This window comes from Onychomys torridus, chromosome 15 (genome assembly GCF_903995425.1).
Source record: "Onychomys torridus chromosome 15, mOncTor1.1, whole genome shotgun sequence".
Classification (NCBI taxonomy): domain Eukaryota; kingdom Metazoa; phylum Chordata; class Mammalia; order Rodentia; family Cricetidae; genus Onychomys; species Onychomys torridus.
Window position 1 is genome coordinate 8,091,635 of NC_050457.1, and position 14,054 is coordinate 8,105,688.

The 14,054-nt window shown below is 37.9% G+C and overlaps 1 protein-coding gene across 6 annotated transcripts in view; it reads left to right on the forward strand.

Annotated features, from left to right (window-relative positions):
* Positions 1–14,054, forward strand: part of Mef2c (myocyte enhancer factor 2C) — a 164,606-nt gene that overhangs the window by 59,405 nt on the left and 91,147 nt on the right. For 5 of the 6 annotated variants that reach the window (XM_036206943.1, XM_036206945.1, XM_036206942.1 and 2 more), the window contains one exon: positions 11,873–12,065. In XM_036206943.1, the coding sequence (XP_036062836.1) occupies positions 12,012–12,065 (54 nt within the window). In that variant the 5' untranslated portion in view covers positions 11,873–12,011. Of the gene's footprint in view, positions 1–8,687; positions 8,797–11,872; positions 12,066–14,054 lie in introns of those variants that run through there. The other variant, XM_036206944.1, reaches the window with a different exon arrangement.

Genomic DNA, 14,054 nt, shown 5'->3' on the forward strand with positions numbered 1-14,054 from the left:
CGCCTGTCTTGTATGCAGTCATGACCAGGTTTTGAGGGCAACATAAATGTACCATAAAGGTCATTTTAGTAGATAGGGAAGAAAGGAGAAAACGCAATGTAAAATATTGATTAGTGTTAAGCATAAAGTTAAATGTAGGTTTTTCCTATAAAAAATATTTATTTCATGACGGAGGAGAGAAAAATACAGTTTTTGTCACTTAAGAACTTCTCTAAGTTTGCGATTCTTCTTTAGGACCCTTGACCTTATAGTAAGTGTTAATTTAGGCTATATGGCAAGTTGTATAACTTCGTTTGAAACTCCTTCTGTTCATGAGACAAGTGGCCTATAATAAAGCATCGTCAAGTTTGTACGACTCCCTCCAGTTGGAGGGTAGGAGGACAGTGAAAATGGACGCCTTACTTTTGTGAAGTTGCACTGCAAAGGGGAAATTGTATCCATCCGTTAAAATAGTGTGGTTCTTTCTTGGGCATCTCTGTGCCACAGCTCCTGAAATTAAAGAGAATCAATTTTCCTGTACTCTAACTTCACACTTATCAAGTTAGTTATAATCCTTCAATTTGTTTTTTTTCTTTCCCATTAAAATGCTTTGATTTAAAAAATGGTGGATAATTCGATTTGTCTTTTCATTTTTAGTTGGAAATTAATCGGCTTGGCTTTAGGCTATGAAACATCTCTCATTAGATGGGCTACTCAGAGGCACATGAGTATTTCCATTACAGGAGACACCAGGATTCTCAGATATTACTGTAATCGTAATCAAAACTCTTCAGGTTGTGTTGATGTTAGGTCTTTTGAAAGAGAAAATAAGTCAACTTAACAAATGAGTAAGTTATACTAGTAATGTTGTAAGCCTGTTTACTCACAAAGAAAATAATTTTATACAATACAATGATTTGCATTTGCAGAGATCTTGAGTATATGGTCATACTGTTCATGGTGCTATGCATACTTACAACTGAAAAAATAAACGGATGCTCCCAAGAACGATTTCAACCAGCTGAAAATGTTTTCACAAAGTAACTACATATTGAGGGAAGAAGTGTCACTGAAATCAATTGATGTCAATTTAGAGGCCACTGACTTCACGGTTTTCTTAGGGCTTTAAAGTACTCTATTTTTTAAATTATATAGCATAGTGTTAAAAAAAAGTTTTCACAATGAATTTATTAAATTCAGTTTCATTCAAATGAATTTATAAGTGAATGGGGCTCTATTTTATGTAGTAGAATGAGTAAATTATTATTCCCACCACTTAGATGAAGATACCAAAGTTCAGGAGACTATAATTGGATAGAGTTTCAAACACCTGTGACAGGAGACGATGGGTGTGTTCATCGTCACATAGACCTCACTCAAGTGGTTTAGATCTTCCCTGTGTCTTCTAAAGTAACACTGTCCTAATAGGCTATCAAATAAACGTCCATCTCCTCCTCCCTTCTATACCAGCTGGCCAGCCTACCATCCTGTAGTAGTTCTCTCTAAATCATCGTAATGTTGAGCTTGTGCATTGACACTTGTACTAGTAGATGTACATACAAGGTTCGTGGAGCCTGTACCCTCTTCACTGCATTCTCAATGATTTCCCTGGCATTGAGCGATCATGATTCATGCCTGTTGGTCTCTGTAACTAACAATCAGACATGTGTATTTTTAAACACCATGATTTTGGCCCATGCTGTCCCATGCTTAATAACAATTAAACTACAATTTGATTTTTTTTTTTTTATGTAGTCCAAGCTAAAGGCTAGTTTAAAATGTGCTAGCAGAATGCACCAGATGTGTTACAACAATCAACCTTCTCCAAATCTGGTGCTGAGAGCTGGAACTGCATCCTAGTGGAAGGTCTCTCCTGCCTGCCTGCTCCACCTTTATCTCATTTCTGAACTCTGCTGGCGCCCTTGCTGACCACCACTCCTGACCAAAGCTCTCAAGTGTTAAATCCGTGTGTTACACAGCCCTGGCATGTTTTGCAGTGCAGAGAGTCTGGTTGTCCTGGAGTTTTACACAGATAAAGGAAGGATACAGTTCTGAGAGGAATGCAGTAACTACAAAGTACATCCTGAAGGCCATTTAGCTCACAATGAAGGTCTGTGTTTTAAAATAGCTCTATAACAAAGTAACTACAGAGTTTTGGCAAGAGCTCCAACTATTTATAGAACTGAGTAAGGCGTGGTAAATACTGCCGCGGTACCCAGCTCTCCCTTGCCATAACCCCAAACTTATAAGAAGTACTGTAATTATATTTTTCTACTTTGAAAAAAAAAAATCATAGTAGCCATTATCAGTTTAGCCATACGGAAGCTTGGGCTGAGATTTCTTTTTTAAATGCATAGTTTTGATTTTCAACAGCTGCACTGGGTCTTTAATCATATATTATCTTTATGAAGCCTTTTTCTAACATATGTTAATTGGCTGTTTTCTGTGACAAATTATGAGCTCTTACTTTGATGAGGTTCAATTGCAATCATGTTGGAGTCGAGTACGTCAAGTTTCCACCCCTGCTGGCTCCTCAAACCACTACAAACATGCGCGTCACTGCAATGCTGAGTAATGGCAGGATTGGGGCTGGCTGATTTTGCTACAGATTTTTTTTCCACAGGATATTTTCAGCTTCTTTGTACTAAATCTGTTGCAGAGTTTGCCCTTTTTAGCAGACACATGCTCTAAAATTAACATCAAATCTTATTGGAGATTACTCTAATACAGTGAAGAATATTTCATAATACAGCACTCCAGCAGCGTCTGTTTTGCTTTACTGAAATTTCAGAACATTTATTACACATTTTTAAGTCAGTCAGTCATAAATTTGACTAGTATTTTCTACATCATCAGCACTTTGTAACAGACATTTCGAATGTGCCTCTTTGGAGGAAAGTGAGTTATCTAGGTATGGTGAGGTAGATGATAGTCAGCTGTTATAATGTACTTACATTTTTTTTTCTAGGTGTTGACAACTATATTGGAATGTTAAGAATTCTGTTGTTCATTATATTCCTTTTTTCTTCAGCATTGTATCTAGTAGTCAAGTAATGAAAACAAGGACATGCTCATCAAGGTTAACGTCCCATAAGATGTATAACAGCCATTCCAGTTCTCTGTCCTAATGTCAACTTTTAATGTACGATTCAGATGAGCAGAAATGTTCTAATCCATCTGCTCTGAGAACTGTGACAGATAGCTTGTATCAAATACCAACAGATGATCAGTGATAGCTATAATTAGAACAGATACAAAAATGCAGTGCATTTGTCTATAATCATGGGAAATTACTCAAGGTAATTGATTAAGGTCTTCAGTGCCTGCATCAAACATCAGTGATATTGGGATTAAGTTAACTGTTTCTACCTCAACATCTCACATAAAGAGCTCTAGATAAACTGCAATTCTCTGAGCTAAAGCCAGAGGTCGATTTCCATATAGGCATCAGGAGTTTAGATAAGATGAGCCAGATGTTAACAGAGCCAGATGTGAATAGGCACTGCTCTCCTCGGGAGGCTGTTTTTAATCAGCTATTTCCCTGGGTAATGCACAGCCAATGAGCTCTAAATCCTGAGGCTACCTGCGTTCACAGGAAAGCCTGGGAACATCATTACAGGGCTTACAACTGAGCATATGTGAAAAAATTAGAGCAGAAATTAAGGGTAAGAAAGGTTAACTTCGTGAGTGTTACTTCGCTATTGCTATTTTTTTTTAAAAAAAGGACAGAAATAAAAAAGTAATTTTAAATGTTTAAAAATAAAGAGAATGAACCCTAGCTTCCAAAGACAGATACAAATGGAAAGCTAATATTGGCTAATGTTAACCAGACCTGTATAAAGGTGTGTGTTCTTTTGAGAATGTGCATGGGGAGTTGTCTTCAGCTCATGTAAATAATCTTAGAGCATCTTTGTCATCTGTGCTGTCACATCTAGAGAGGTTGGCTTTGCAAGTCCTGAGTGATCCTACAGCGGGGCTTCAAAGTCAACCTGGGAACTCTGTCTTGAACCAGCTTACACAAGGACATTCGGTTCCACTTGATAAGACACATACTTAATTGGCTTTAAGAAAATAAACCAAGGTAAAGAACAATGTGTAAATGAAACAGAGAGCGTGCCACTTGGCTGTGAGGAAGCCGTGAGCCATGTGGCTTCTTAATTGGGGCCAGTTGGGATCATTTAATGATTGCTGTCAAAAGATCAGATTTAATAGAAGACCACAGTGGGGTAGAGTTAAACAAATTGTCATCAGGCGTTTCAGATGAACAAAACCTTAATTAGGTTGATTAGGATGCTGTAAAGGAGATGAAGACAGGAAAAAATTGATGAATCACTGAATTCCATTTTGAGCCATATATAATATTGTCACAACTTATCTGTATTTTAAGGGACCTTTATGGCAGTTTGAAAACCACACATATTCACCTGTAAACTTTAATAATTATCAAAGTTTAATTACAAATTAAAAATAAGCGGCATTCAGTTTAAATACCAGATAATTTTTCAAGTATTTTTTACTTTAAATACAAGATGAATGTTGGCTGGAGAATAGTGTATCTTGCTGTTGCAAAGGCATCTTTAAGTGTTGAGTTATTTGAGAAAGTGAGTCATGGAAGTAGCAAATTATTTTTCAAGGACATGATTTTGATCATTTAATGTAATATGTGACTGAGGAGTGGAATATGATCTTCACTTAGAATGACTTGTTAACCATTCAGGTCACAATTACTGATTCTTTTACTGACAAGATTACTCAGATATCTTAAAACACACTCACTGTTTTATCTATATCTTTAAAAAGACTTACTTGTGTTCTTCCACATGCTGTGCATGGTGTATACACACACACACACACACACACACCAAAAATCTGAAAAATGTGCCCAACACATATAAGCCTCCAAGAAAACATTTATAGAATATTTCCATTTTAATCATTAAATATAATACAATGAAGATTGACAAAAATACTTTTTTTTTTTCCTAAGAGAACATAAGATGCTTTGGAATGTGATTTTTACCCTAATATGATGAAAACGTATGTTAGCAACATGTACCACTTCAGGCAGAGCTGGCTGTGGAGACTGACAACTTAGTTTCAATGCTGGTGGTGTATGGTGCTTGCTTAACTTGCTTTGTTCAGTCACAGCAGCAAAAATCCAGCTGCATGTGCTTGTGAGTGGTTACAGCTGGAGTGCAGAACCTGATGTGTGATGCTGGGCAGCAGCTCCAGCTTGGTGCTGAAGACACCAGCTTTTCCTTCCCGGGGAACCTTTCCACAGCCCTCACTGGCCTCTGGAAATGTGTGGCAGCCCCACTGTGCAAGTTTAGGAAAACAAAGACATGGTAGAAGTCTGCATTAATTACATAATCTGATATGGAAATACAAAAAAACTGTCATGCCGCTGAGGAGTGTGAGGCTTTTGACATATTTAGACCATTTGGAGTTTATTTTGGCTTGGAGAATGCAGGATGCCATTTTAACTACAGTAGGGGAAAATGTCCAAGACAGAATATAGCATGGATAATTGTGACAGGGAAGCTGTGTTTCCTTATGTTTGTTAAATTGTTTGTAATGCTGTGCAGTTGTCTGGAGGTATGTTGCTCCTAAATCCTGGAGTTGTGTAAATATGATGATTTATGTAAGGGATAACGCCAGGTTAGGCCCTCTTATTAAATTAATTGCAGGGGTTTTCAAAATGAGCTCCGCTTTAGCCTTATTATATTTCTGACATACATTTCATCTCCTTCTGTCCTTGGGGAAAGACAGTAAAGTAGGACTACAAGCATTCACACGGAGGTGCCAGCAGCTGTGGTCACTGGGAAATTGATGTATTTCCCTAGTTAGTTCTTTCTACTCATGCAGCCTGAAGCTCTTCCATGGCTGATACTTAAGAGAAAGTCTTTAATCTGGATGACACTGTACATTTGCCTTGACTTCGTGCTTGTTGTTAACGATGGGAAGGAAGTACTATGGGAAGTGGAATCTCCACGCTGTCTCTATGGGGATGACATTGTTCTCTCGCTACTAACCTTACCCCATAACTTACACATGAAAACCAACTCACAAGTATAGGTAATCCATGTGCCTGGCACTTTCTGTTGTGTCCTATTTAATGAGGCCGAAACCATTTTGCAAATGAAAATGTTCCCAGTTTGAGGTAGGACATGGAGACTGTAAGTGTGGAATTTGATCACCAGGCTGCAGTTATTTGGGGTCTAAGGCCCCCCAGTTTCCTAATAGACAGATTCATTCAGCTTTCACTTCTGTGTAAAATATTCTTATTCTACCTATGAGATACTGTACCACATGATAAATATAAACTAAGATTACCAGATTGTTTCTGTATCAGCAAAATATGAGAAAAAGTCCTCAGTGCTAGTTATTAAAAATAGGTAGTAAATACCTCAGATGAGAGATACAGACCTTGATAAATAGAGTTCAGTTAACCAACTGGTAATGATTAGTTCCTACTGTTTACCCGATGCTAGGATAGAGCCTGGGACTACAGACTTCACATTTGATTTTTTTTTTCTTTTTCTGGTGGCAAGTACTGTAAAGGAGACGGATTGGATGCTTGGAGAGTTTATCCAAGGGTAGCACTTCCTTAGGAGACTGGAACTGAGACCAAAGGAAGAGTTGAGTACACACACAAGGGAGGAGGCATTCCAGACAGAAGGAATTGCAAATGCCCTGTGGTAGGAAGGAGGACAGGGGAGTAAGAACTTTAGTGTTTTGTTTTGTTTTGTTTTGTTTAAGCCAATTGTATTTGCTTTTTGTATGTGTAATACTGTGATACTGACACTCGAAGATGATTCAGAGTTCATCATATTGATGCTAAACTTGATCAAGGAAATGAATGTTTGGCACACTGGTGTTTATCTAGAGAAAAAGAGCAGCCCTTTTATACTCTCAAGAAGATGCTCTTTGGCTATGCGGCTTTAAAATTAACTGCACTCTTTTCTGTAAAATACATGGCAAACTTAGAGAAAAATGAAGTGATTTTCAGGACCAGAGAAATACTTCTCATCACACAGTCAAGCACTGCTAAGAATAATAATTGGGTTATTTCATTTGAAGCTCTTAAGGGAAAATAGGTATGTTCTGCTAGTTCTTTTTAACCAAAGTATAATTGCATGCCTCATATGTCTTTCAAACAAACCATAAAGTAGAAAGTTTAATGTATCTAAATGCAAGTAATGAGCGAAGCCTTCCACTTGCAATGGGAGTGAATCACTGACTCACTTTACTGGGTAACGAATACAGGCTTGCAGAGACAGGGCATGCATCACTTTTGCCTCTTGCTGCCCTGGGGCTTCCATTTATGTAGCAATTCTGTTTCTTTTGTGATACAGTGTGCCTAGTTTACAGCCTGAAGATTTACAAAACAAGGTTTATTTGAGGTTGCTAATGGGGATGCAAATCCAAGTCAGTAGAAATGTCACTTGCCAATTGGAATAAAAGAAATGCAGAATTGTTTCCTTGCAAATTGACATTATATATTCTAACGTTTTAGCCTTGTCCATAGGCTGTTTTTGTTTAAGTGACTGCACTGTACTTATTGGGAAAAAAAATACATGCTTTGCAAAGGTAATTTTAGCAGTAGAAAATTAATTTCTTCCCACATGTTTTAATGTGGCATGGGAGTCCCACTCTACAGTCAAAACACATAACTGAAGGTTATGTTTAATTTCTAAATCAAAGTGTTGTGGGAAGGTGATTGAAATTTGATGATGACTCAGATCCAGTTGCTATGTGGCTTTCTTCCTACAGAAACTTTAGGGTAGACTGCCTTCCATGTTAGAAAGAGGTAAGCAGTGATGAGATTAAAATAGTTTCACCATAGACTGAAAGTTTGTATTAGTCACTTTGATTGCTAATTGAATTTTTTTTAAGGTACCTTGAGAGTCTCAGTAACAAGAATTATTTTCTCACCACTTAATCTTTCTTTTCCAGTGTGGGACTAAATAAATTATCAATGCATATTGCCAACAAGTATTTCTTTACTGCCATTTACGATTCAGGTCTTTCCCGAAAGTTGTAATTTGTATATTTTGTTTCTTTGCTTCCATAGGAACCTTCATTTGCTTCAAAATGTAAAATCAAAGTATGTGGCAACATTTACTAGATAATGTAATTTGGGTAAGGCATGGTAGATGGAAATGGAGATGTGGCTGCTGCTTCACCCATGTCAACTTAGGTCTATTTGTTTTCTCATATTTATTTCTTAAGGTAATCACAACAAAACATTAACCTAGAACTGGAATGGCTTTTTCTCGGGTGTTTAAAAGACAGAAATTAGACACTCTGTGCCTCTGCTCTGCCTTTCCCTGGCTGTCCTTTATCTGAACCACTCCAAGGCCTGCTTGTGGGGTGTGCTGCACACCAGCCTGCTCTGCTCAGAGAAGGAAGTGGAGAGTTTTGGTTCCCATTTTACACTTGTGGAGCAGTTTAGGGAAGGAAGCACCTTTACACCTTTTATTGTTCGCGGTTGCTGACATCATATCCTTCCCTGCCCAGTCTGTGCGTGTTTCCTGCCATTCTGTCAAGATTCTTCTCTGTTACTGGGAGGGATTTGCTGAAGGGAAGGAGGGAGGAAAGGAAGAGAGCAAGAAAGAGTGGGAGAAGGAAGGGAGGGGGAGGTGTATGTCAATCAAGCCCGCTTGTTTGGAAATGAGGGAGCCTGTAGGACAATGATCTTTCGCTTTCCAGAAGAAATTCTCTGCGCGGGTCTCAAACCACACGTTGCCTTCATCTGTCTGCTCATGGCAAACTCCAAGTGAACAGAAGCCTGTCGTACTGAAGTTCCCCTTTTTAGTAAGCAGACGGGTTTTACCTTTTTATTTAGGTTGGCAAAAGAAGAAAAAGTGCAGACTGTAATGCCATAGAGTGTTCTCTTTCTTTCCTTCTTGTTCAAAGTTTTGATTGTTTACATGTAACTGTCATTTTCCAAGAATGGTTCCTTCATGTGAAAACTGTAGTGTCCAGAATAAGCCTGTGATTGATTATATATAATGAAAGTTCTCACTGTGACTGAAACGCTACTATGTGTAGTTTAATTATTGATATTCTTTTTTTTTCACATACCTATGAGACAGCCAAACAGGTTACTATGGTAATAATAATCTTCTTCTCTAGCCCTCCTGAAAATTAATACTTGAAACAATCATACAGTACAGTTTTTGTGTAAAAATCAGGTTAATAAATAGTTATACTAAAAAAATAAAAATTAAAAAAAAAAGTTGTGTTCTGGTGCTGACCTTCCTAATTCAATTTTTATTGATAGCCTTGAAATGTGGGAACTTCTTCCATAAATTGCAACATCATTGCTGTCTTGCTATTCTGCATGTGAACTTTATTACAATTGTGCATTTTATGAACGTTCAGAAAGCAACATTTCAGATACTAAATTAAATATTGTCTTTTTATAGAAAACAGAAGTTGAATTCAGGTTTAAATTTCCATCTCTCTCCACTACCTGGCATATTTCAAAAAGGAGACTAATTTCAATGGCATTTTCACCAATCATTTTATATATGTGTGTATTTATGCACATATAAGCACCCTAATACATTTACATATGTATTTACAGAAACTTGTGTTTTAAGAATTAAAACAAACAAACAAACAAACAAGCGTTACTTGGCTTCTTCTAAGCAGAATACCTCACTTCCAAGTCGAAAAATGCCACGTGGTAATGTGAAGGGGATTTTTTGAGTTTGGTGGTCAGGAGCACTATCTCTAAGGAGAGTCCTTCTTCAGGAGGGTCTCCCCCTCTTGCGTGGTTATGTGTCTCTGGAATCAAGGTCTGTAAGCAGTGATCTATCTCTCTCTCTCTCTCTCTCTCTCTCTCTCTCTCTCTCTCCTCTGCACTCTAATCTGTTTGCCCTGACCTTCCACCTAAAGTGAGTAAGCGCTTAGGCAGGCAGGCACAGTTCTGTAAGCCGATAGTGGCACTGGCCTCTGTTAACAGAAGGGAAGGGGGATGCACCCATGGGCTTTTTACACTGAGGTCCATGGATTGTTTGTTCTGTGTTGTAGAAAGCCTTCTTGTTTCTTTGGGGACTTGCACATACATGGGAAATACCATTCTGGACTGCTGCTTGCTTCTTGGGTAAGACTATAGGAAATGCAGAAAAGGCTCCCAGGTGTGGGTCTTTAAGACCATTTCTAAGACTAAATGGCTGGGCTATTTCGTAGTGCTGAATACTTGATGTATTTGAGCTTTGTGAATTTTTCATGTGTGTGATCTTGGTGTCTTATAGCAGTGTCTGTAGGTTGTGAGTGTTTCACTCAGTCAGTATGTGTTGTTTGTATAACTTTTCAAAACTTTAGAACTGCTACTAACATTGAAAACCGTGGCTGGAGTCATGATCTTTGATAAGCACACCATAATCATGATGTTACTCACATATGTATGCCAAGAGGCTGAACTGAGCTGCAGTATAGTAGAGAGATATGGGGTAAAGGAGGGTGGATAGTCTTAGTGATTAAGCAGTGTTTAATCCACCAGAACTAATTATATCATAATAGCCTCTGCAGTTAGATAATGACCTAAACTTATATTTTAAAAAAAATGCACTCAAGGTGACAAAGAATAAAGAAATCTAAAGGCAGCTGAGGATCAGACCAAGTATCTAACTGCCTTTTCTGTCCCAGGAACATTGAACTAGAGCCAAATAATCTATTAAGTAGCCAGGACAGTGGCTTAGCGTTACATAATACATGTGGGAATTTTTCAGGTCCTCTGTCACAGGCTGACTAGAGTCAACAGAGAAATTCTGAGCGGTGTGTAAGGGGTTGTATGCTCCGCCATAAGAGGAGACACAGTCATTGAAGCCGCTGCTTGCTAATGAAGCAGGCGTTGCAGGGTACTTCCTAGTTAGCTTCCATTCCATCGCAACTCACTTTCATTATGTGCAAATATTTTTAGACATAATTTTAAACAGAGTAAAATATAGACTTTTAATATTCTGTGCTCTTTGGGTTTGCCATGTAATTGATAATCATTATTTTAATTTTAATTCATGACCTAGAGCTCTCTGGTATATAATATCAAGCTTCTGTAATTTTATGTCTGACTCCCTAAGGAGATATGATATGTCTCTTTTAAGCATTTAAATTTAGAGCTGGTGGTCTATTATTAAAAAGTATATAGTTACAAATGAGATAATAATCTTAATTTTCTGCACCACTTATTTCCTATCAGTGACCATCATTTCTGAGTTTTGTTTTAATGGACAGTTTAAAGGCTTCCCAGAAGCTTGAACATAACATGAAACATCCCATATTACTTCTCCTGTGTTCTTTGCAGTGATCTTCTTAGAATAAGATTAAAGGATTTAGTCTTAAATTAGTTGACATTTACATATATCAAAGAGCACTTTCATAATTGTCCATCCTATTTGCATAACTAGGGACGCCATCACCTCTGCTGTCAAAACACGAGATTGTTTGCCATTCAGAAATGAATTAGATGCCCCACTTAGCGTACACAGGTATACAAAGGTTCATTAACTCTCTGATTTAGGTAATTTTTCATAACAGAAGGGTGAAAATTGTCACCTAATTTCATTAAAAATATTAAGAAGCTCTTTACAAAAAATACAGTTCATTTCAAGTGTTGTGCTTGAAGACACAGTTTTTATCATCTCAATGACTTCTTAAATTACTTATGAGCTTATTTTAATTATAAAAGCAATCCACCCCTGTGTGTATGCTCCTGCGTGTACGTGCCATGTGCTTTGAACAAATAGTTATTTTCATTTGTCCCGTTGTTTTGCTCCCATGCAGCTTACTTCCTTGATGAGGTTGGAAGACCCCGCTAGCTCTTAGGAAACTGGCTTGCTGTGGAACTCTTGTTGAAGTTTTCGGTTTTTGTTCATTTTTGCAGGAACGAATGCGAGGAATTGGGAACTGAGCTGTGCACGTGCTGAAGAAGGAAACTTGTGTGAAGGAGACAGGAAAGAGAAAGAAAAGGAAGGAAAAAATACATAATTTCAGGAACGAGAGAGAAAAGAAACACGGGGGCCATGGGGAGAAAAAAGATTCAGATCACGAGGATTATGGATGAGCGTAACAGGCAGGTGAGTGGGCAACGCCCTTTGGGCCTCTCCTAGCTCTCAAAGTGCTAAAAGCATCTTGAACTTGTCAACGTCCATCAACAGAAGCTCTGTGAGCTTGCATCCAGTTTAAGGGTTGGGGAAAGAAAAATCACTTTAACTGTTAGAAGTATGTTTAAAGACTCGTGATTGTTCGCTTTTCACCGCCTCGAGACTTAAGTGGAAGTTGTATTTGTATGACAAGAATAGCTTGATAATTAGGAATTAATAAGCGTAGAATTGCTACACGGCACGCATCATCAAACAAAGATATTCTTACATTCATGGGAACGAGGCCTTTTGTGGTCATCTGTTTTAAAGTTTGTAGTATTGCCTAAATAGCCTCTCTGCAAAATTGCTTGCTTTCTCTTCATCACAAAGGAAAGTCTGAAGTAAATCCAAACGTTTACAGACACCACTGACAATAACAACAAAGAAAATATCCACACCAGATATTAGTTGCAAAGAACAATATAGACAATGACATCCTGTTAACTCATATTTTCTCTAAATTCTGAATTTTATAAACATAGTACTACATTTGTGTTCTACAGCTCCAGTGATAATGTCCGTAAGACATAGTCAGTTTTCTTTTTTTTTTCCCCTGAGACAGGGTTTCTAACATGCAATTTTGGTGCCTGTCCTGGATCTTGTTCTGTAGACCAGGCAGGCTGGCCTGGAACTCCTAGAGATCCGCCTGGCTCTCCCTCCCGAGTGCTGGGATTAAAAGCGTGCGCCACCACCGCCTGGCTGGACACACAGTCAGTTTTGAAGACTTCATATATCTAATGCTCATTAATGCACCTGTGCATCATGAGCGCCTGCGCTCTGACTTTCCTTTAAACTGGGAAGAGGAGTTGGGCATTGTGAGGGTAGCGAGGTGGTTTGAATACATCCTACTGTTGAATATTAGGTGACAGTCCTTGAGAGGAATTGTAGTGCACCTGGATACCCACTGAAGCAGTCACACAGTGGAAGCTGTTCCTGGGCCCTAGGAGAGGAGATATGTCTGTCCCCCAGCCCCAGACCCCACCCTCCCATCCCTGCACTGCCCATTTATGGCGCAGATTATGCTCAACACACTCCCAAATAATGACACTCACCTTCTGTCAGGTTCCTCCTGTAACACGAGGATAGATTCAAATTTAAAATATAATGTTGCTTACACTTATAAATTATAATGAATAGAAATCATTATTTATTATGTTATCTCTGAGATGGCTCTTCACAAAAAGCTAGTGAGCTTCCCGGGACTAGGAAGATTTTTCTAGTTTTTTAAAATTAGGCTTGTTTCTAAACTAGCATGTCTTCTAAAGGCCACAGGACTTGAATTTCTTTGAGCTTAACATTGAATTAAATGATGAAAAATACAAAATTCATGAGGGATCTATCAATGTTTTCATGCAGATTGTCTGTTGCTGGAGGCCAAGACAAAAAGCAATAGCCATGTTAGAATTAAACCCCAATTTTGTATCTGTTTATAGCTTGACACTGAAATTAAGGCTGCAATACTGAACATCACATGCCACTGATTGTGGGGACCTTGTTTATTTGGACTACAACCTGTTTTGGTTAAAGTAAAAAAAAAAAAAATACATGAATTGGCATTTGTAGTTTATTAAGAATATGGCCTAGTTTTTGGCTTCATAAGATTCACTATATCTTCTTAAAAGATACAGATAGAAGAAAAATTGTGGGGTTGAATTGTGTGGGCTTTTACTGTGCTTTTTAAGGAAAGAAAACATCTATAGAGATACAGGAATTGTCACATTGCACTCTTGAGAGTGCATTTTAAATGTTTGCATATAGTTGTATTGATCTATGCTTGTGGATACTCTTACCTATTAGAAGTCATAATGAATTATGAAGGGGAAATATTTAAATTCAGCTTAGTTTGTTGTTTTTAGAAAGTATTAAGGATTGGTTTCTTCATTTTTTTCTGTAGGATTTAGAATCAATGTGTTATTTTCCTCA